General features: G+C 44.6%; 1 protein-coding gene across 2 annotated transcripts in view; it reads left to right on the top strand.

The window, feature by feature from the left end:
• The window catches only part of LRRIQ1 (leucine rich repeats and IQ motif containing 1), a 1,278,742-nt gene that overhangs the window by 734,927 nt on the left and 521,378 nt on the right, over positions 1 to 22,437 (top strand). For both annotated transcript variants that reach the window (XR_015295276.1, XM_086917996.1), the window contains exon 17: positions 20,836 to 20,955. Coding sequence is in view for 1 of the 2 variants with exons in the window: in XM_086917996.1 (XP_086774122.1) it covers positions 20,836 to 20,955 (120 nt within the window). In the remaining variant the exon portion in view is untranslated. The remainder of the gene's footprint in view (positions 1 to 20,835; positions 20,956 to 22,437) is intronic.

The raw sequence follows: 22,437 nt of genomic DNA, 5'->3' as shown, positions 1-22,437 counted from the left end.
CCTCCCTCAGTTTAAGGTTACCCTAGTGTAGGTTTCAGCATGGGTGGAGTCCCTCCCGCCCCCACACCCGGTCCAGTATGCACGAGCATGCCCTCTATCTCTCAGTGTTTGCTTTACCCACAGTTTGGGTCCATGATAGGTCTTTCACTCACTCACCCACATCTCAGGCAATGGACTGCTTCCTCCTAGACTGTTTGAGTTGTTGATTCAGTGTCTTGGTCCTCTTTGGGGCGATGCAGACCACTTCTTGTCGCAGATCCAGTGACAGAAGCTCAGTCACTTCAAGGTGCTTCGGTGCAACATCAGATCTTCGTCCACTCAATCTCACTTCCAGGTGGCATCTGGCAGAATCACTTGGGCACACAGGTGCAAGCACCTCAAGACAGGAGCTTTACTTCTAGCGAGGTTGGGCAAATGTCATAGGCTTTCGCAGGTCTCTTCTTCAGTGGCACATTCTGCTTGAGGGCATAGCAGGATCTACGGGTTGATCTGCTCATACATGCTTTGGCAGGGCTGCAAATCCTCCGTTTCAGTGATGGTTACTGGCTCCGAGCTTGGAGCTTGCCAGTCATGGGTCCACACATCTGTCAAACTGACCCACATCACTGGGGACAATGGCTCTTGCACCTGTTAGTAGTCTGCTCCTCCTTCAGGGTTGGTTCTCCCGTTCCTTCTTCCTTCAGGCAAGATCCTCCTTCCATTAGAAGGAACATATATTCTTTCAAGTCCGACTCAAAGGGAGCTAGCTGTCAGGTGAACATCCACCTTGGTTACGCAGTGGTCCTCTGGGTACTCTGAGGAGCACCCTGTCATTGGTCGAGTAGAACATGGAACTGGAACAAGAAGTTGGTCAACAGTTCCTTCTCTTATACAACTACAAAAAACAGGGGATTTGTTTTTTCTGCCTGCACTTCCAGAACAAATTTAGATCGGTTTTTCTTTCATGTGTCTTTCACAGGATGTCCTACAGACTCAAACTTTTGGTAGAGTGATGCTCCTCATAGCAAGATTGTCTCCAAGTTGGAGTACTCATAACAGAGGAACGAAAGGTGTGAGGATTCTGCACCTAGCTATTACAGCCACATCTGTCAGAGACCAGGAAGACTTACAAAAGGCTGAGATTTTTCTAAATGACACTTAACACTCTCACACCAGGAATTGCAGTCCCGCCCTTCACCACAACCATCCACTAATTGGCATTATTTAGGGCAGCAATAGGCCATCATTGAATTTCTATGGGGAGCTTGTCTCCTTTTTTCCACTTCAGTGTCTTAGTCCCCTACCTCAGTCTCAGAAATATCAGCATTACATATCCACAGACTGGGAAAGTAACCTCACTTCCATCTATTGCATATAGAAATACCAGTGTCTTCCAAACAACCCACGGCCCTTCTTCACTCCGCTTTACTCTGGCATGCACATTATGTGCAATACACAGACCACACACATACATACAAAATTCGTTCGGGAACTTTACAGGAGTGGGTCAACAGGCCACCACTCCTGTCACAAAGATAAAAAGGTCTGGTGTCCACTATGGATTCACAAAACATAGTATGCTGCCACCACCAACAGGGACAGTAGTCCACTGTCTTTAAATGCAAGTCACATTATGTAGAGAAACAGGCCTAGGTTCTGCGAACACACTAGATTAGCGTGAGGCTAGTACCAAAACCAAAAAATACAGGAAGCCAGATACTCGCAGTTGGGCACTAAGGACATGGGTACACGACTGTACACCATGCAATAGACAGTCCCATCCCAAAAGAGGCGCTGACACCCATACTGTTATGCCGGCCTAAGACGACCAGCCAAACGGACATGTGCACTTTAAAGTGCACACTACCCCCTCCGCCCTGTCATGTCTAGCCCCGCCCAAGACTCCCTGGCTCAGTTAGTTAACAGAAAAAAATTATAATATTTTTATACTACATACACATCCAAAAAGGGACAAGTGTGCTAGGGATCGTTTAATGACCAATTACCAGATTCAATCCCCAAATTACACTAAGATTAAATAAAAAAACAATCTGGCGGTCAAGAAAGAAAGAAAAGACAAAATGCAACAATTGGTTAAATACCCCACTACTACTGTATAGCATCCCAGGACAAAGTCAGCCCATTAAATGAGACTACCATCTAAAGTAGAGACTTCTACGAAACAGTCAGATTTCCATCAACTGCCAAGAGCAGCCAGTGTCATCATTTGGATATCAGTACTTACTTCCACTTGACCTCTTAAACACAGAGATAGATCATGTGGTTCTTGTTTCATAGTAGTCACTGTGAGCTCCACAAATAAACAAGCATTTACAATGCAACGGTCTCGCCTTTGCAAAAGTTAGAGCTATTGGCATTGTAAATGACAAACTTTTTATTTATGTGTTGGTTTTGGAAACAGATAAATAAATGGCATTGTCATTTACAATGCCAATAGCTTAATCTCTCGCAAATGCCACACACAAACACACAGACTCACACACACAGAGCCCCACACACACACAGAGCGCAACACACACACATACACGTGTTACCATCCTTGTGGGGACTATGTGTGAATACCAGCCTTGTGGGGACTAACCTTCCCCAATGTTTTTAAAATACACTAATAACAGAAAAATGTTAAGAAAAAATTCATGATACAGGATCCTGCTTCAAATTTGCAAATCTATTGTTATTTAATCGTGCGCACAGCACCATCCTTGTGGGGACTTGAACACGTGCTACCATCCTTGTGGGGACCTAGTCCGTAACACTATTTGTGATTGAATATAGTCAAAGGTACCTGGCTAAATGTTTATTTTACCAACAATATACACAAACATCATATCTTGCTTAAAGAAAGACCCTTAAAGCTGTATTTCACCTATTTATTAGTGCTTAAAATCTTAGGAGATAAAGGAACGAACACATTAACATATGGAACTAAGGAATATGGTCAAGTGGAACCCAGAGCTTGATTAGCTGCTAACGTTTTTTCCAAAATAGAGGTTCAAGTCCCCACAGAGATAGTGGGTGACGATCATTGTGTTTAAGTCTCCATAGCAATAGTGTGTACATTCAAAGGCTAAATCCCATTATAAAGAGTGTGAAGCTAATGATGTTCAAGTCCACACAGAGGTTGGGTGTAATTATAGGAATGCTCAAGTCCCCTCAGATATGGCATTATTATAGCGATGTTTAAGTCCCCACAGAGATAGTGTGTTATCGTAGAGAGGTTCAAGTCCCCACAAAGATGGTGTGTTATTATAGTGATGCTCAAGTCTCCACAAAGATAGTGTGTTATTACAGTGTTGTTTAAGTCCCCACAAATATAGTGTGCTATTATACGATGTTTAAATCCCCACAGAGATAGTGCATGCAGGTGATTGTGTTTAAGTCCTCATTAAAATAGGGCCCAATTCACAAAGGTAAACTTAGACAAAAAGTCTAACTTTACTACTTTTCAATATTCACAATGCCCCATACAGAGAATGTAAAGCTGATGATGCTCAAGTCGAAGCAAACACAAGGAGATGATAGACGGAGTGCTGAAACTTTTCACTCACTTATCCCCCAGTCACTGATCTGGGTTGAAACCATCATCGTTCTTTAGCTTACTTCGTCACCCCAGTTCAGACCCAGCTAAATGCAAATCAGCCTGGACCCTGTGCCTCGTGGCACCCCCTGGTGCTTCCTGTCGAAACAGAGCTTGCGTTTTATTACAAGAGTGCTCGAGTCCCCACAGAGATGATATGTTTTTATAGTGAAGTTGAAGTCCCCCACAAAGATAGTGTTTTATTATAGTTTTTTCAAGCCCCTACAAAGATAGTGTGTTATTATAGCGATGTTTAAGTCCCAACAGAGATAGTGCATGAAGATGATTGTGTTTAAGTCCTCATTAAAATAGGGCCGGAGTCACAAAGGTAAAGTTAGACACAAAGTCTAACTTTACTACTTTTCAGTATTTCAAAGCCCCATACAGAGAATGCAAAGCTGATGATGCTCAAGCCAAAACAGAGCTTACGTTTAATTACAGGAATGCTCAAGTCCACACAAAGATGGTGTGTGACTATAATATTACCACGGTCCCCAAAGAGAATGTGTGTGATTATATACATGCCTAGGTCCCCACAGTGATAGTGTGTTATATAGACATGCCCAGGTCCCCACAGAGATAGTGTGTGATTATAGAGATATCCAGGTCCCCACAGAGATAATGTGTGATTATACACATGCCCAGGTCCCCACAGGTATGGTGTGTGGTTATAGACATGCCCAGGTCCCCACAGAGATAGTGTGTGATTATAGAGATGTCCAGGTCCCCACAGAGAAGGTGTATGATTATACACATGCCCAGGTCCCCACAGATATAGTGTGTGGTTATAGACATGCCCAGGTACCCACAGAGATAGTGTGTGATTATAGAGATGTCGAAGTCCCCACAGAAATAGAGTGTGATTATAGACATGCCCAGGTCCCCACAGAGATAGTGTGTGATTATAGAGATGTTGAGGTACCCACAGAGGTAGTGTGTGATTATAGACATGCCCAGGTCCCCACAGAGATAGTGTGTGATTATAGACATGTCCAGGTCCCCACAGAGATGGTGTGTGACTATAGTATTACCATGGTTTACAAAAAGAATGTATGTGATCATAGACATTTTGAGAAAAACATATCCATGCTGAATCATTGGAAATTAGGTGGAAGAGTTGTGTAACGTTGGGCCAAGAAAGTTAAGACAGAGGCAGGTTCAGATTAATGCTTTGCACAAGACAAATGTGCCATTATCTTTGTCCGAAATACTCAAGTCCATTATTACCCTTTTAAGATTTACTCCACTCATGGATATTCTTCTGGTATGATTTTTGAAGACTGATGGTTATATAATCTGTTTTGGAGGAGTTTGTCCCCAGTCTACTCTCTATGCAGATCAGCAAAAAGTATTTAATTAAAAGTTGTAACCCTCTGATGGTTTTTGAGGTAAGCAGTATATCTTTCACTAACAATAACAGAGAGACTTGGCTATCTGCATGTATTGAAGATGCATTAGCTCGAACTATGCAACTAGATCATATAAATAAAAGGAAAATAATGGAGTAAGCATGTATCCCTGCCGCACCCCTTTATTCATGATGATGCATTCTGCCAGTTAACCCTGACTAGCCCTCCATACTTGGAAATAACTCATTGAGCAAGCAGATTAATGTTGATATGTTACTAGGGGCCCCCATCCTCTCCAAAACTGACCAGAGTTTTGTTTGTGGGACTAGCTCAAATGCAGGTTTAATGTTCACAAACGCTACACCACCCTATTATACTCTGCAACACATCACTCCACAGTACAACACTCTTCTCTACCCTATGACATTTTACACTTGTCCACAACACTCTACTTCACTGCTACACTCTATTCCACTCTACTCCACTCTAAGCCACTATAAAAACTATACTCAACTCTAGAACACACCATACAACTCCAGCTAGGCCACTCCACACCACTATACTTCACTGTACTCAGTGAAACACTACTGCACTCTACTTCATTGTACTTCACTACTTCACTCTGTAACTGGGCATAATATCGACTTCAAAATATTGAATGGACTAAATATCGAGTCAAAAATATCGATGGTAGAGAAATATCGAATGAAAATATATTGATGTTAAAAATATCATTATAGTTTTTATTAAGTAAATTTCGAAGTAAAAAATATCGAATCAAAAATATTATGTAGTGTTAATCTTGAATTATTAGTGTAGTTAAAAATATCGAAATAATATATCTATAGAATATAAATAATATCGAGAAAAAAAATATAGACAGTAAAAAATATCGAAAAATGTATATAATGTTAATAATATTAAAAAAAATTGTTAATATTGTGGAATGTGTAAAAAATGTATAATATGTTACAAGTAATTATTATTGTAGTTGTGTATTTTATGTTTATTTTTAGTGACGGGATATTGGGTTAATAGGGGATAAGGGTGGGGAGTGTTTTAAAAAAATAATAATAATTTAAAAAAAATAAAGATGATGAGTGCAGAAAAAGAGAACTTTCCTCTTTTTCCTAAATTCTATGTAGTTTTCCTAAATGTTACCGACCTGATGAGCTTTAATACACACATTAACATTAACTCAGAATGACTTTAAGCTCAGCCTCCCCAAACGAATTGCCAATGTTGTTTATCTCCTCGTGGCCAAGCGGCTCTAAACCGTGTCCTTCAGCATAAAATTCAAATGACAATAATCTCCCAGGCACCACTTAAAATTCTGTCTAGTTTTGACCAGTGATCCTACCCACCAAGCTCGCACTGCACATCGTTACCAAATCCAAATAATCCTTTTAATAGAATATTCCTAGCTATGGGTCTGGCTATGTTTAATTAGAAATTATCCATGCCTGTCTCAGAAATACCTTTTCAACTTGTACTACACTGAAAAACGTCTAGCATTGTATGACGTTAATTGCTCATTGTGTCCGGGCAATGTATGGGTGTTATGTTTTCTTTTCTCTGATATAATTTCGTATGGTGTGTGTGTGCGTACATGTGTGTGCGCAAGATTTGCACTTTAATATATGTATAAAAAAATGCAAGGCTCTGGCTGGAAACATGCGGTCTATCCTGTGCATGGGAATGTACATGCTATTTGGAAACCACCTTGAAGACAAGCATTGAAATGCATTAGGTCTCGCCTTTGATTAAGTTAAAGCCCTTTGCTTTGCTAATGGTATTGTATAGCAAAGCAAATGGCTTTAACTTAATAAAAGGCGAGGCCTATTGCATTTTCAATGTTTGTTTTACACTTGAAGCCATAGTGAAATGAAATAAAGTCCTTTACACAGAATCACACAACGTCAGTCAACTGCAGAAGTTTGGATTAGGATGCATAGTGGTAGGCTGTGAACTTGGACGCCAGCAGTGCAGGCCGTTTTTTTATTGTAATTTAAGATAGGCTCTGCTAAATTCTAACTGAGGACGTCCTGTGAACTAGGAAGGTGTTGTTTACTTAAATTGTGATGCTGAGCCTACAAACCGTCTGCACCAGCCCTCCCTCCACCTCTCTCCACCCTCCTCACACTGTCGAGCAGTCTGAAAGAAAGAGGTGTAACAAAACTCTAAGGGACTTGCCATATACAATCACCCTAGCAGTCGCATATGCAAGCATAGGGATACTTCATAGGGCCGCTGTGGTCACCAACAAAACCAGTGGTCACCACAGGCCTTGTGGGAATCAGACGTTCTTTTTGGTGATAGGTGTCATCCTATGTAATTTCCCACCATAACTACCACACCTTCTCGAGGAAGGTGAGTGTCACCCCTTATCTCCACTGAGTCTTCTCGTGCTTTTAACATGCGCATGGGAGAAACTTAGTAAATAGCTGTAGGTGAGGAAATGATGTTGCCCACCCGCAGTTAACAATCACGCAATTGAGCAAAGTGTTGCAATGTACTTGGCATTGCATCCTCTGTAACCAGATGTGCAAAATATGCAGGTGCATCATCTGCATGATTAAAGATTGTGTGACGTATTCTCATGATGCATTCACGCAACATTTGATGGAACACAAGCATTTGCAATGCAATAGGTCTCGCATTTACGCCAGTTTAAGCTATTGGCATTGTAAATGACAATGCCTTTTATTTAGGTTTTTAAAAAGCAAAACAAAAATAAAAGGCATTGTCATTTACAATGCCAATAGCTCAAACTCGCATAAATGCGAGACCTATTGCATTGCAAATGCTTGTCTATGTCAATGGCTGTCTCGGTTTTATTAGGTTCTGAAAATCTAGTCACCTTACCAGAGTGCAACATAACTGTCAAACTATCTCTGCCTGCCAAAGCGTTTTCGCCGTACTCCTGACAGGTAAGGAAAAAAACATATTTATATTTTTGATATCCTAACCTGCAGCATCATATGTGCCAATATACCCGATTCAGGCCTCCGTAGCAGTTAATGGGAGTGATACAATCTCCCAATTATTATTTTTAAATCGCCCTCTTTCGTCTTCTAAAATGTTAGCATGCATGGAAATACGACCCTTCGGACCACTAAAGCTCTAGCTCATTTGTGGGATATACACACGGGTAATTCATATAATTTCTGCTTCATATGCATTCTATCCATATTGGTGACCCAAGCTAGTGACTCCTCACACGTCGCACTTGCCCCAATTCCATGACTGCCTGCCGGAGCTAGGAAATCCATCCTCTGTTCTATTGTCTGTCCCAACGTCTGCAGTTTGCTAATGAAACTACCAACACTAGGAATCTCTTTGTTTAGAGCACAGCCCTTCCAGAGTCTTTACCCCCAACGTGATCTTGCGTCTTGACTCCAGCTGGGTACACAGACCCTGATCTTGTTAACATTTTTTCTACGATGGCTGGGGATGGAGCAAGGAGGCATGACAGCAAAAAACAACAAGACGACCCCCACATCTTCCCACTTCCAAGGGAAAGGTTTCAGCATTGACAGACAATTTAGGTATACCCCATGCAGAGATCCCACTTTGTTGATTGGAGGCTTGAGCTGCTCTCCTTGCCTGCTGTTTTTTTTCTTTTTTTCCTGTGGTACCTCAAAATTGTACCCTTGTATTATTAAGGTTAACCAAAACTACAAGTATTGTGTAAAGAGCGGCCATAAAGCGAGCCATGGCCTTAGTACCAGAGCTGCCAACTTGGAAGCTGGAGAAACAGGTTCAAGCCTCTGGTTCGGCTCGCCATCCTATGGTTCTAGGCAAATCACTTAATCTCTCCGTGCCTACCAAAAATGAATGTGTCCTTTGATAACGGAACTGGTGCTTATTTAGAAGCGGTACAATACCAGGGCTCGAGTCGGGGTACCACTCGGGTGGACGGCTTCCCCCCACTTATTTTACCGGGAGCTGGATAACTGGAGCAAATGGAGCCACACAATTACTGTTTGGCCTCTCTGGGGCGAGATCGGAGCTCATTCAGAACGCTGCTTACGCGCTGGCGTCTCTGATGCAATCGCATCTAAGGGGTGAGCGAGGGGAGGCAATGAGTCTGATGGTGCAAGCCATATTTTGTGACGTCACTTTCTGTTGTGACGTCAGCGTCCCCCCACTTCTTTTTTTTAGGACTTGTGCCCTGTACAATACCATCGGTTCGAGTTCGCTATATAAATCTGCAAACAAAAAATAAAGGTTACTCGTTTCTAACATGTCAGCTTGAGATCCCCGACCCCGCCTGGGGGAAAGAGGGGGAGCAGAGGGCCCCTGAGTCACACCGAGGTCGGTCGCCTTTCTAGCTCTGTCAGCAAAGCTCTCTCCAGGTGCAGGCCCTGTGATTGCAGCATGGCTGGCATCGCTGGCTGGTGTTTCCTGTTCTGTTTTTTTCTCTTTACATACAGGATGTTTGAAAAAAAAGCTGCCCAGAAGAGGCACCGTCCTCTTTGCTTCATGCACACAGCCTAGTGGTTTTCTAATCCTGTGCAGGGCGCCCCACCCGGCTCTCGCGGGACGGCCAGGCTCCACAGCATTTGGATGCAGACTTCTGAGCGCAGGTAAGGAGTGCGCAGCTTTCTTTGTCCCGAGAGACGTTGCGCGCTTCAAGCGCTGCCGCTTCCTCTGAGCGCCTCCTGTGAGCGGGGCAGGGCGAGGAGCTCCTGGGATACACACGAGGCGCTCCGCACCCACCAGCTGCCGGGTGCAGCGCCCAGACCAAGCTGCTGCCGGGGACGGGAGGAAATGTGCTCCTGCGACCACAGGCAGAGAGAGCCAGTCTTGGGCACCCAGTGACCCTTGAACGGCTCAATCACAAGGGTTCGCTGAGTCAAGCTTTCCCACTGTGAGCCTGGTTTCGAGAACCGTCGCCGGCCTGGGACGGTAAAAAGTTAATTTAATGTACTGCTCCTTGGAGCTCAGGGATATGTTCAGACAGGAATGTATCTATTTGTGGTGAGGAATGGGCGGGCTTCAACTCTCTTAAGCGCATATAACCAAAAAATACCAGGAGAGGGGCAACTCTTGATGTGTTCCATGTTGGGTGTGAAGAGAACAATTGGTACAATTGGTACAATCGGTACAAGCCATTACATGTAGTTTTACTTCGTTATTCAAAATTTAAGATTACAAGTATCACAGAGCAAATTGGTCTTGGTTGCTTATTCCTACTGTATGTGAAACCACTTGAATTCTGATTGAAACAAGTGTGGCGGCGGGGGGGGGGCGCATGCGTGCGTGCATGCGCGAGAGAAAGAGAGAGAGCCAAGCGAAAGCAGGGGCTGTATGTGTAAGCGCGTCCACAGAACACAATCGCCGCGCGTGCCCCGGTCTGTCTCCCTTGAGAGGCATCTCGGTGACAATAGGTCTCGAGAGCGAGACCTAAAAAGGTTGGACTAATAACTATTAAGTCCGCACTTTTCATGATATAAACAGTAGATATCCATGGTGATGGAAAATGGGAAGTGAAACTTTTTATTATAATATTCCTCCCAAACCTAGTAAAAAAGTGCCGAAGCGGCGTGTAAAAAATATGCCGCTGATCACAAAAATGGTCGACTAGTTTCAGCCAATCTGGCAACTTGCCCAGGCTTTCTTCAGGACCTATGCTTCAAAAGCTACTGCATTTGTGGAAAACAATTGTATTAAATCCTATTACCTCAGTACAGGCAGAGTAATTTTCACCCCTGGAAGAAATAATGACAAAAAACAACAAGAAACAGTTGTTGTAAGGACATATACCAATCAAAACGTGCTCGTCTTTTTTTCTTTTTTACTTTGCATGCCCATCTCAGTGGCATTGTCCATGTATCAAGAACAAATCCACTCACCTGACCTCTAACCTGAGCCTCACCTCACCCGGTAATCACTCAGGTATATGAGACCCTGCCCAGTAAACAAATATTGTAAACAAACTTTAAAAGGGGGTTATACACAAAAGCCATTCTTGGGTGGACTGCTATCTGAAAGACAGTGCACCATTAAAATCAAATTCATTGGGGAAGAACACATCAGACACAAAGACTTTCTCTACTATGCTGAACTAGGTTGTAAGCTTGAAAACACATGACTTCTGTTATTCATTTCTTATGTGCATATTATGTAATAATACTATAGAAGACTATAAAAATACTTTCGGGGAGTTACTTGCATATACGAGAATCAGATCTTTAAGACTTTCTGTCTTTAAAAGGCCCCACAGTAAACATTCACTGTTGTCCCACGCGATGTTTCCATGTTTGTTATACTCATAGAAAGATCAACAAAAACTTCACGTCTTGCGTCATCAGCTATTAAAGACTAATAGCGCATCTCATCACAAAATCAGCAACTATATCTCAACACCTCCATAGCGTGCTCTGTTCGTATCAAGCTCAACCTCAACGATTGCCATGAACTGGTACTCGTTCATGCCACATTCGTGAATGTCTGTCCTGCATCGTGCGCATTCACAACCCATATCACGGCTGCATAACAAACTCGCATAGCATAACGCGCATGACTACAATGAAGTGCAGTCACCCATTCAAACGCCCTGCGCACAAAAGCCAGCCTCATCTCTCCGTCGGTGCCCCGTGCCTTACCCAAGATCATGGGAGGACCGGAGCACAGTCCATGATCCATTATAACTAAACAGATGCCGCGAGCATGTAGCGTCGCGTCATTAGACTACAGGAAGATGTCACTAATGGCGGTCTTGTAGTTCTGTGTTTGTATATTTGCCTACAAACACTGCGTTTTTCAATAACAGAACCGTCAGTTACAATATGTTTTTGGAAACTACATTGAGCCCAGACTTGCTCATTTCATAGGACTTTGGCATATTACACCAACCATGCTTACACGAGTAATGCGTGATTCATGTTCTCTTATTGTTCAATGCTGTGCACAATAAAATTTGAAAGAAGGAGAGAAAAAGTGGTATGATCAAAATAAAGGGATCAGTCACAGAGACGTTGTGGCAGAGTTGTAAGTGCCCCCCTGGTATGTAAGCAAACAACTATAAGATATAAACATATAGCTGCTACAAGCAATGCAGGTATATATTACAAAGGTGTAAGATATATAAATATATGCCGAAAAGCTCTGGGGCGAATCAAGCCTTAGAATGCCAGATTTTTATAACCTTATCATAAGCGAAATGGTTGTTGATCTGAAGTTTGAATACACCACAAACCAGATGTCGAAGACAGATGGACACATGAAGATGTCTACTTGTATCTTATCAGGAAGCTCATGGCGCTAGACCTCCGTCTCTGCTCTTATTGATATGTGGCCTTTCCTATGTACCGACCATCAATTCAATGAGGAACCTTTCAATATAATATTTATTGTTCAGTCTGCTTCTCCCTATCCAGTGTGAGCCCACCTAGACATTAAATGCAAATTACAGATGGGGGTGCTCAGTAATCAAGTCTTAGCGATATCACAATAGGGTCCACGGTATAGTGTCATTCAGCCCCTTGGTATCGCTTCGTAATCTAAACACCCATTTCTGTTCTTTATTGAAATGGAATTTTGCTTTGTCACTCACATGAGATGGTATAAAGGGTTTCTCTAACACTGTCCAGGAGAAAGTGCCGACATGTGCACTTTAAAGTGCACCATACCCCCTCCGCCCTGCCATGTCTGGCCCCGCCCAAGACTCCCTGGCTCAGTTAGTTAACAGAAAAAAAATATAATAATTTTATACTACCATTTTATGTGCCACTGACTGACTTAGCGGGGCATCACTCTTCTGCCATTACGGAGGAGCTGGCCCTGCCTCCTAGGGATTCCCTACCACAAGAAAACACTCAATCCAACAAACAGAAAGCGTATTGAAATGTACAGCAAACAAAGTGTGTTTACTTTATTTATCAGCGTATCAATATTCCCTTGTTATTTTTGGTATTTGTGTGTATGATATATTGTTATCACGGTCTAGATGAAAATCAGCAAGCTAAACCTTGTTACAGAAGGTGAGTGACTGGCATCATTGTAGCAGTGTGACTCACTACAATCGCATGCTTTGAAGCACTGACAGCATTTCCAGTTAAAGGACCATCTGGCTGTGCTCTAGTTTCTTATACTTACACTGACCAGTCTTTTCTGATAGATACATCTGCCGTGTGGATTCCTCACCTTGTGAATATCCCCCTTGCGTCAGCAACATTCGGAAATTCTTTTTGTAGCTTCGGGCCGACTGGGTCCGGACGTCACAGAGACACGGCTCCGCTCGCGACTCCGCTGACGTCACCGACGCCTATTACAGGCCCACGCCGGCGTGATGACATCAGTTCCCTTTTTTCCGCGTTGTCGACGCTAACGGTTTTCAGGGATCGTACTGTAGCTTTACAGTAACTTTGTTACTATTATCCTGTTATTCTGTTAATCTTTATATTCTTCGAAATGTCATCGAAGAAGACTGGTTTTAAGGCTTGCGGCGAATGTGGCAAGACTATGTCTATCACCGATCCTCATGAATGCTGTGTTTGGTGTTTAAGTTCCAAACATGACGTCGAGGACTGTCCTTGCTGCAAGAAGATGACTCCGAAGGCGCTAAGAGAAAGAGAGGCGAAACTCCTTGTGGCTAAACTTAAAAATAAGAAGGTTAAGAAGTCTTCAAAGTCTCGAACTCGTCGGTCGAGGTCTCGATCGAGGTCGAGGTCTCGATCGAGGTCACGCTCGGAGTCGTCTTCGGCTCACGCTTCGAAGTCTTCGAGGAAGAAACACAAGAAGAGGAGCCATGAGTCACGTCATCACTCTGGAAAGGACTCTAGTTCAAGACCGAAGTCCCAGGTCAAACTTCTGAGTAAGGAAGTGGAGGTTTCGGAATCGGAACATAACTCTGTTGGTGAGGCTTCACATCCGGATTCACCCGAATCTCAGAAGCAGGTCCATTCTCCAGTTCTATCCAATCCTTCTGGTCAGGAGGATGAAGGTGAGGAGCAGGGGGCTGGTGAAGTCGAGGTTCCGGTGCCTGCGGGTTCGTCGACCCCGGTTCCTGGACTCGGTGAAGAGGTCGACGTCGTTTCGACTCCGCCTCCTCAGGAACGACCCAGAGATCTATATCCTGAGTTTCCAGCTCCAGGTCAGGATCCTTCTCGGTTCCTGAACGCCATGTTTGGTGTCTATTCTAGGGCAATGTTCCCGTCTGGTGCACCTGTTGGTCCCACGGGTCCTATGGCATTCAACTTGGGTGCCCCTGCGCCCTTCATGCCTTTTATGCCGGCTATACCACCGCATTGGCATTTTCCGACACCTCTGGTGTCGTCGACGCCGAAGCGCACGACGCCGACTCCGTCGACGCCAGTCACATCGACGCCGATGCCTACGACTCCGAGGCAGGATTCTGCCCGACCTCGTGTTGAGAAGCCTCGTCCGACTTCGGGTTCGACGCCGGCACCGACCCCGTCGGAGTCGATTCCGAACCCGTTGGCTTCTGCTGTGAAGGAAAGGTCTCGGAGAAAGGCCCAGAGACTTCCGGAAGAGGAAAGGTATCAATATTCGGATACTGAAGAAGGGGAGTTACAGGATTCTGAAGATCCTTTTGAAGATTTGTGTGAGGCCAGTGGGCTTGAACTGTCGCCTGAGTGGGAGTTGGCTTCAGTGTCAAATGTACCATCAAAGGATGTGGTGCCTTATCACACTGTTATAAAGAAAGCAGCGAATCTTTTGAATATTACTCTGCCCACTGCTGATTATAAACCTAATATTTTAACTGAGGTTCTTCATTCACCCTCGTCAGTAATTGAACCTGTGTTACCCTTCAACGAGGCCTTATCTGAGCCCATCTATGAGGTTTGGAAGAAGCCTTTATCTGCTCCTGCAGTTTCAAGAACAGTTGCGAGGAGATACAGAGTGGCACCTGAGGACCCTGCGTTTTTATCAATTCATCCCTTGCCTGAGAGTTTGGTGGTGCAGGCTGCTTGCTCAAAGAAATCTGCTGGTGCTTTCCCACAGGTTCCTGGGGATAAAGAATCCAGAAAGCAAGATCAGAGTGCCAGGAATGTTTTCTCTTCAGACAGTATGGCGTTAAAGTCAACCAACGCAACGTGTCTGATGGGGAGGTATATCCATGCCTTGATGGATTCTGTCAAGCAGCTGATTCCGAAAATTCCTGAGGATGACAGGAAGGATTTTCAGGAAGTGATATCAGACACTCAATCAGCTGCGAGACAGGTGATTCAGAGTGGTCTGGACACTGCTGATTCGGTGGCAAGGGTCATGGGCTCCTCCGTGGCCACCAGGAGGGCTGCCTGGCTTAAATCATCGGAGTTCTCTGCAGACGTCCAGTCTGCTTTGTTGGACTTGCCTTTTGATGGCTCAGGTTTGTTTGGCAAGAAGGCTGATGCTGCTTTGGAACGTTTTAAGGACAGTAGGGCCATTGCAAAATCTTTGGGTCTTCAGTCCAGAGGTACTACTGGTAGACGCTTGTGGGGGTTCGGAAGATCTTCCTTTCGCTCTTACAGACCATCCCAGCAGGAGCCTCAACAGCAGCAGAATACGCTGTACAAGTCATACAGGGGCAGGCAAAGATCCCGCCCTAGAGGTCGTCAATCCTCCTCCTCCTCTCCTTCCCAACCCCCGGCTAACGCAGCAAAGCAGCCCTAGATCCGCCATTCCGGATCATGTGGGCCCAGTGGGGGGTCGGCTTACTCATTTTCTACAAGATTGGGAATTAATAACATTGGATCTTTGGGTTCTCAATCTTGTAGAGAATGGGTATGCACTTCCTTTCCAGGAATTCCCTCCCAATTACCCTCCTTGCCAGGGTTATTGTTCGGAGGACCACCTGCTTCGCCTGCAGGAAGAAGTCCTGGCTCTGTTCAGAAAAGGTGCGATAGAGGTGGTTCCAGAGCAGGAAAGGGGTCAGGGGTGCTACTCCCGGTATTTCCTGATCCCCAAGAAAGATGGCAGGCTTCGGCCAATCCTGGATCTCAGGATCTTGAACCTTTACCTGAAACAGGAAAAGTTCAAGATGCTCACTCTTGCGCAGGTTCTTCAAGCCCTGCTGGAAGAAGACTGGATGGTTTCCATCGACTTGCAGGATGCGTATTTTCATATTCCCATCTTGAAGTCGCACAGAAAGTATCTCCATTTTACGGTTTGGTCACAACACTACCAGTTTGTGGTCCTTCCATTTGGTCTTACTACTGTGCCTCGAGTCTTCACCAAGGTGATGGCAGTGGTGGCAGCTCATCTCAGGAGAACGGGGATACATGTGTTTCCGTATCTAGACGACTGGCTGATCAAAGCGGAGTCGCCGGAGAAGGTGCTCCATCATCTGCAAGAGACAACTCAGTTGTTGCACAGGTTGGGTTTTTCGATAAATGTACCCAAGTCTCACCTGGTGCCCTCCCAGCGCAACCTGTTCATAGGTGCGGTACTGGACACTACTGTGTGTCGTGCATTCCCTCCCCCTCAAAGGATTCGCGACATACAGGAGATGATTCCTTTGTTTTACAATGGAGCGGTTGTTCCAGTCCAGAAGGTCCTTCGCCTGCTCGGTCTGATGGCTTCATGCATCCTGTTGGTCAACCATGCACGCTGGCATATGAGGGCGCTCCAGTGGTGCCTCTGCAGGCAGTGGTATCAGCACAAAGGAGATCTCTCGGAGTCGGTGAAGATCTCCGGAGAAACTGCAGCGGATCTGTCTTGGTGGAGTGTGGAAGGCAATCTGTCTCAAGGGAAGCCTTTTCAGATTCCTCCATCGTTGGCCACAGTGATAACGGATGCGTCCACTCTCGAGTGGGGTGCTCATCTGGGGGACCTGGAGGTCAAAGGTCTTTGGTCTCCAGAGGAAAGGTTGCTTCACATCAACCTTCTAGAATTGCGGGCAATACGTCTGGCGCTCAAGGCCTTCCTCCCTTCCCTTCGCGGGCGGTCAGTTCAGGTCCTGACGGACAACACGACCGCGATGTGGTACATCAACAAACAGGGAGGAGTAGGGTTGCGTCTCTGGTCCTGGGTTCAGGACCATCAGATTTGTCTGATGGCAAATCATCTGGCCGGAGTTCAGAACGTTCGTGCAGATAGTCTCAGTCGGCAGTTCTCTGCCGATCACGAGTGGAGGCTCCATCCAGAGGTAGTTCACGACATCTTTCGGATGTGGGGGACTCCTCGGGTGGACCTGTTCGCCAATCACGAGAATGCTCACTGCCTGTCATTCTGCAGTCTCCAGTATCCGATGCAAGGAGCCTTGGGGGACGCGTTTCAGTTGAGTTGGAGCTCGCAACTCCTTTACGCGTTTCCTCCCATACCCTTGATTACTCGGGTTCTGAGGAAAATTCGCCAAGACCGGGCCCGAGTCATATTGATTGCCCCGGATTGGCCAAGAAGGGTGTGGTACTCAGACCTTCTCCACCTCTCCTCTCACCCGCCGCTCCGTCTCCCTCTCAGGGCAGATCCCCTCTCTCAGATTCTACACCCCCACCTCCAGACCTTACACCTTCATGCCTGGAGATTGAACGGGGCAACCTGATTTCTTTCTCTCTCCCTCACGATGTGGTGGATGTCATTTTATCAGCCAGGCGTGATTCCACTAAGTCCATCTATTCTTATAGGTGGTCTAAGTGTGTTGTTTGGTGCAGGGAGAAGTCCATAGACCCATTTATCTGATGTTCTCCAGTTTGCCCTTTCTCTGGCACAGCAGGGTCTTGCTGTTGCCACGGTGAAGGGTTATCTGTCAGCGCTGTCGGCGTTTATCTGTTTGCCTGACCAGCCTTCTCTGTTTAAATCTCCTATAGTTTTGAGGTTTTTGAAGGGCCTCACTAATAAGTTCCCTCCTATCCCTTTTATAGTGCCTCGGTGAGATTTGAATTTAGTTTTGACATTTTTAATGGGTGCTCCTTTTGAGCCTCTTCACAAATGTCCTATGAGGCTCCTGACTTTCAAAACAGTTTTCCTCGTTGCAATAACCTCGGCAAGGAGGGTAAGTGAGCTTCAAGCTCTTAGTTCCAAGCCCCCATTCCTGTCCATTCATGCGGATCGAATGGTTCTTAGGACCAGGGCTGCTTTTCTGCCAAAGGTGGTAACTCCTTTCCACCTTGGTCAATCTGTTACCCTCCCTACCTTTTATCCTCCCCCGCACCCTTCCAAGGAGGAGGAGAGATTACATCATCTGGACCCCAAGAGGGCGGTGTCTTTTTACTTGGACAGGACTAAAGACTGTCGCATGGATGACCAGCTCTTTATTGGCTTTGCTGGCTGCAAGAAAGGAAGAGCGGTCCATAAGAGGACTTTGTCGAGATGGATCATCCTCTGCATTAAGATCTGCTACTCTTTGGCTGGTAAGGAACCTCCAGAGGGCATAAGGGCTCATTCTACTAGAGCTAAGTCTTCGACCTCTGCATTGGCTAGAGGTGTGCCTGTGGAGGATATTTGTAGAGCGGCAACTTGGTCTTCCCTCCACACTTTCGCGAAGCATTACTGCTTGGATTCCGAAGTGAGGAGGGACGGTCATTTTGCGCGCTCTGTCCTTCAGGATTTCCTGGTCTAGAAGAGTGGACACCCTCCTCCGGGAGTGGGGACTGCTGTGGGACTCTATTCACAAGGTGAGGAGAATCCACACGGCAGATGTATCTATCAGAAGAACAAGTTACTTACCTTCGGTAACGCTTTTTCTGGTAGATACAATATCTGCCTGTGGATTCCTCACTGACCCACCCGCCTCCCCTTTGTCCACTCTTCTATGCCAGAGTATCTTTGATGTATTATTTTATTGTCAAATGTTTTATTGCATTTACTTCACACTGTGTGTGTTACCTTGATTTCTATACTGTGTATATTGTGTATATATCTACTGTCATCGGTCCGTCCGTGTGCCTCGAAGGCACGGAAAAAAGGGCGGAACTGATGTCATCACGCCGGCGTGGGCCTGTAATAGGCGTCGGTGACGTCAGTGGAGTCGCGAGCGGAGCCGTGTCTCTGTGACGTCCGGACCCACGTCGGCGCGAAGCTACAAAAAGAATTTCCGAATGTTGCTGACGCAAGGGGGATATTCACAAGGTGAGGAATCCACTGGCAGATATTGTATTTACCAGAAAAAGCGTTACCGAAGGTAAGTAACTTGTTCTTTTGGTCTTGCCTCAGACAGTTCATGCACTGGAAGACATTTTGTTACCTTACAGTAGGCTTTGTGCCTGCCCATTACTTACCATTTGTTGGCTTCATTATAGCTCTCATTTGCTTGATTCTAATTTGTTAGCCTGTGTGGGCTTGACTTCCTCTTCTTTGCTTTGTTCCGCCTCTGGAGCATGGGCTCATTATGTGTCTCCTTCCGCTGCTCTGTTTTCAGGCGCTATTTTTTTCTTTTTGCTAAGCACTCTAGTAGAATGCATGTGTTTTACTGCTGTCTCCCTTATGTATGTCACCCCCTGCGCTGCACTCGCTGCCTGTATGCTTTTCCCTGCCCTTTGGGATTATCCATTCCTCTACAATGCTTTTTAGTCTGTGTGCTTCTCCCTCATCTGTGTTGCCTCTTTTCAATTTCCTCACCCAAGTTCCTATCAATCTCTGTTTGCCCTCACCCTCAGCGTTGATCTCGCCACCCGCCCCCTCACCTGTTGCTTCCTTCCCTCTGCGTGGCTTTCCCCACCTGGTTGCTTCCCTCTACCCCCACCTCGCTTCACCCACTCCTTCCCGTTGCTCGCCTTCCCCCCCTTGTGTTGCTTGTTCCCACCTTTGCCCCCCCCCCACACACACGCACCCAAGCATCCATCCCACACAATATTATTGGTTGTTTACCAATCTAAATAGGATCAGCAGATAGAAAATTAAAATGCTTGTTTCATTTTGTAGGCATGTGGTGCTTGCTGTGATCACCGACAAAATGATGCGGCTGACTGCATATGGCTTTTTAAAACAAATTATAGCAGCTATGCTGCTCAGCATCGGGGATGCTGTACAGCATAGCTAGAAACATTGGCAAAGCCAGTGGGTTCCAAAGGTGTGGCCTATTGGCTATGCCAGTGCTTGTTTGGTATGGTTTGGCAGCACAGTTGTCTGGTTGATTCACTGTTAAAAAAAATATTTCATTGGCACAAAGTGGTTTTGGCTCCAACAAAAGGAACAGTTCTCTCGCCTCCTGCTATTGTTTTTTTTAATCTCCACACCTTCAGTTAGAGTCCAGGAGGAATCCACTCAGTTGTCATGAATTTCGAAACATGCAATTATCTAGCTACTGTACGGAATTTTTCCAGAAAGTGGCATTCTCAGCTACGTTTTCCTGCATTGGGGAAGCCAGTAGGGCAGACTTTCATATGGTAAACAACATTTATGCATGCAACACGTATAAAGGTAATTTGTAAATGTCTCTTTACGTGCGTTGGTGCACTAAAGCCAGGCCTACTTATTTTGCCAATTCTAGTTTTTACTTTTGTTTGTTGCTAGAATTCCGTCTTCAACCATTATTTCTGTACACATCTGATGTTATGATTGGAAGCAAGAAAAACATGTCGTTCATTGGCCAATGCATTGGTTGTGCAATGGCGAGTAAAAGCACGTTTACCCACTGGAAGCTCTAACAAATGGCTGTTTGATTCCTACTCCTTAGAAATATAATTGCTGAAAGAGCACGCTTGTGTTTTGCTTTGTATCTCGTTTTCCCCCGGGCTACCATGGCCCCATTGGAACTGTCAGATATGTAATTAGTTGACCTAAGCTTGTAGTGAAGGGAGTTTTAGGATTCCATTCTTCTTACCAGAAGAGTCTCCTGGGTATGCTGACATATGGCGGGATTTCATTCGTCTTGAATTTTTAAGTGCCACAAAGCGCAAAAAGAAAATCCTTGAGTTTTAAAATGAAAGTTTAAGGTGTTTAATGTTCCCAACGGATTAATGTAGGGAATATGAACTTGATTTACAGTCTCGTATAATGTGTTTTAACATTTTTGTACAGGCCTGTTGGAAGGGTTTCTATTTGAGGAAAAAACTCTCCGCTGCTCTTGCTGCGATTGCAGTTGATGAACTGGACGAGGACTTCGAAGAAGTAAATTTGGATGATTTTACGTATGACGAAGTAGGTAGCATTCGTACTGTAGATACTAAATCATTTCTTCCTTTTCTGTAATTAAAGTGCACGTTGTATTGAAAATCACACAGCATAACAAACAATGTTTGCTACATGGCTTTGAGCCACGTCATGCAGAGTGTTATACTTTGAAAAATAGTGTAAACAGGGCCGGCTTTAGCACTGTGTGCGCCTTGTGCGACTATGTTTGTTGCCCCCACCCCCATGACCACCTCCACCACAGATTCCCTCACTACCATTATTTGACAGTGCCCCTCAAGTCTCCATAATCACTGTCTCTTACATTCATTTCGTTTTATAGCACCACTCATGCCAGTTTAAGATGACAGAAAACTTAACATCACCCAGCATTGCATAGAGACAATCAATCATCGCTGTGAAAATCAGTATACAGGAAATGTTACATAAAATACAGGCCTACAAGGGGTAGGATCATTAACAGGCTACAGGGGCTGTCCAACAACCCTGAACCAGGGACAGTCTCGACCTAACAGGGGTTCAGGTAGAGAAGTCAAAATAGATATTCCAATTTCATGCAAACAATGAAAACAGAAAAGCGAAAAGAAAAAGCCTGCATATTCATAAACAATTAAAAAAAAACAGTTATAATTTATTATATATGTTAATAGTTCAAGAAGAGAATCATTACGCTCAAGACAAAATGTTGGTCAACAGAAAACCATCAACTTCACAAACAAAACAAGTGGCTGGCAAACAAACATTACATGTGCAAAAGAACAACAAAGACAAAATAATGTGTCTTTTAAAAATTATGGCCACAAAAAGCGTCAACGAAGTTTCAACCGCTGGGTTACTATGCGGTCATCAGCAGGACTTGAGATAGACTTGAGCGATATATTGCTGTACAATAAAAAGAATACAAAAAATCATAAATACATTCAACGAGTAGGCTTCTTCAAAGGAAAAGACTAAGGAATAAAGAACCCAGTGTCAAGTCATAGAAAGAGTAGTAGTAGGCAGGTTAGAACTACCACCACACCCAACGTGGATTCAGTGCCCAATAAGGCAATATGTGAAAAATCTCTTCTTGAACTTTTAACATATATAATAAATTATAACTGTTTTTTAAAATTGTTTATGAATAAGCAGGCTTCTTCTTTTCGCTTTTCTGTTTTCATTGTTTGCATGAAGTTGGAATATCTATTTTGACTTCTCTACCTGAACCCCTGTTAGGTGTTATATACAAGGGGTAGGAGGCACATGTCATCCATACTGATGAGCAGTATTGTTTAAGAGTCCTTGGTAGGGGTTTTCTTTAATAATAAGAATTGATTTCTACTCAAATGAGCCCCTTTTGCAACATTAGAACAACGAAAGTCTAGGCAAAAAATATACAGCTCTAATATGCAGTTCTTTGACGGCGGTTATTCGCTCACTGCTCTATATTAGGATTCTTTAACTTGTAAACTGCAAGTAAGAAAAGGATCTCTGACAAAACCAGTAACCCAT

Source organism: Lissotriton vulgaris, chromosome 1_1 (assembly GCF_964263255.1).
Source record: "Lissotriton vulgaris chromosome 1_1, aLisVul1.2, whole genome shotgun sequence".
Classification (NCBI taxonomy): Eukaryota; Metazoa; Chordata; class Amphibia; order Caudata; family Salamandridae; genus Lissotriton; species Lissotriton vulgaris.
Note: the sequence above shows the minus strand (reverse complement) of the source record. Positions and strands in the feature narration are given on the sequence as shown.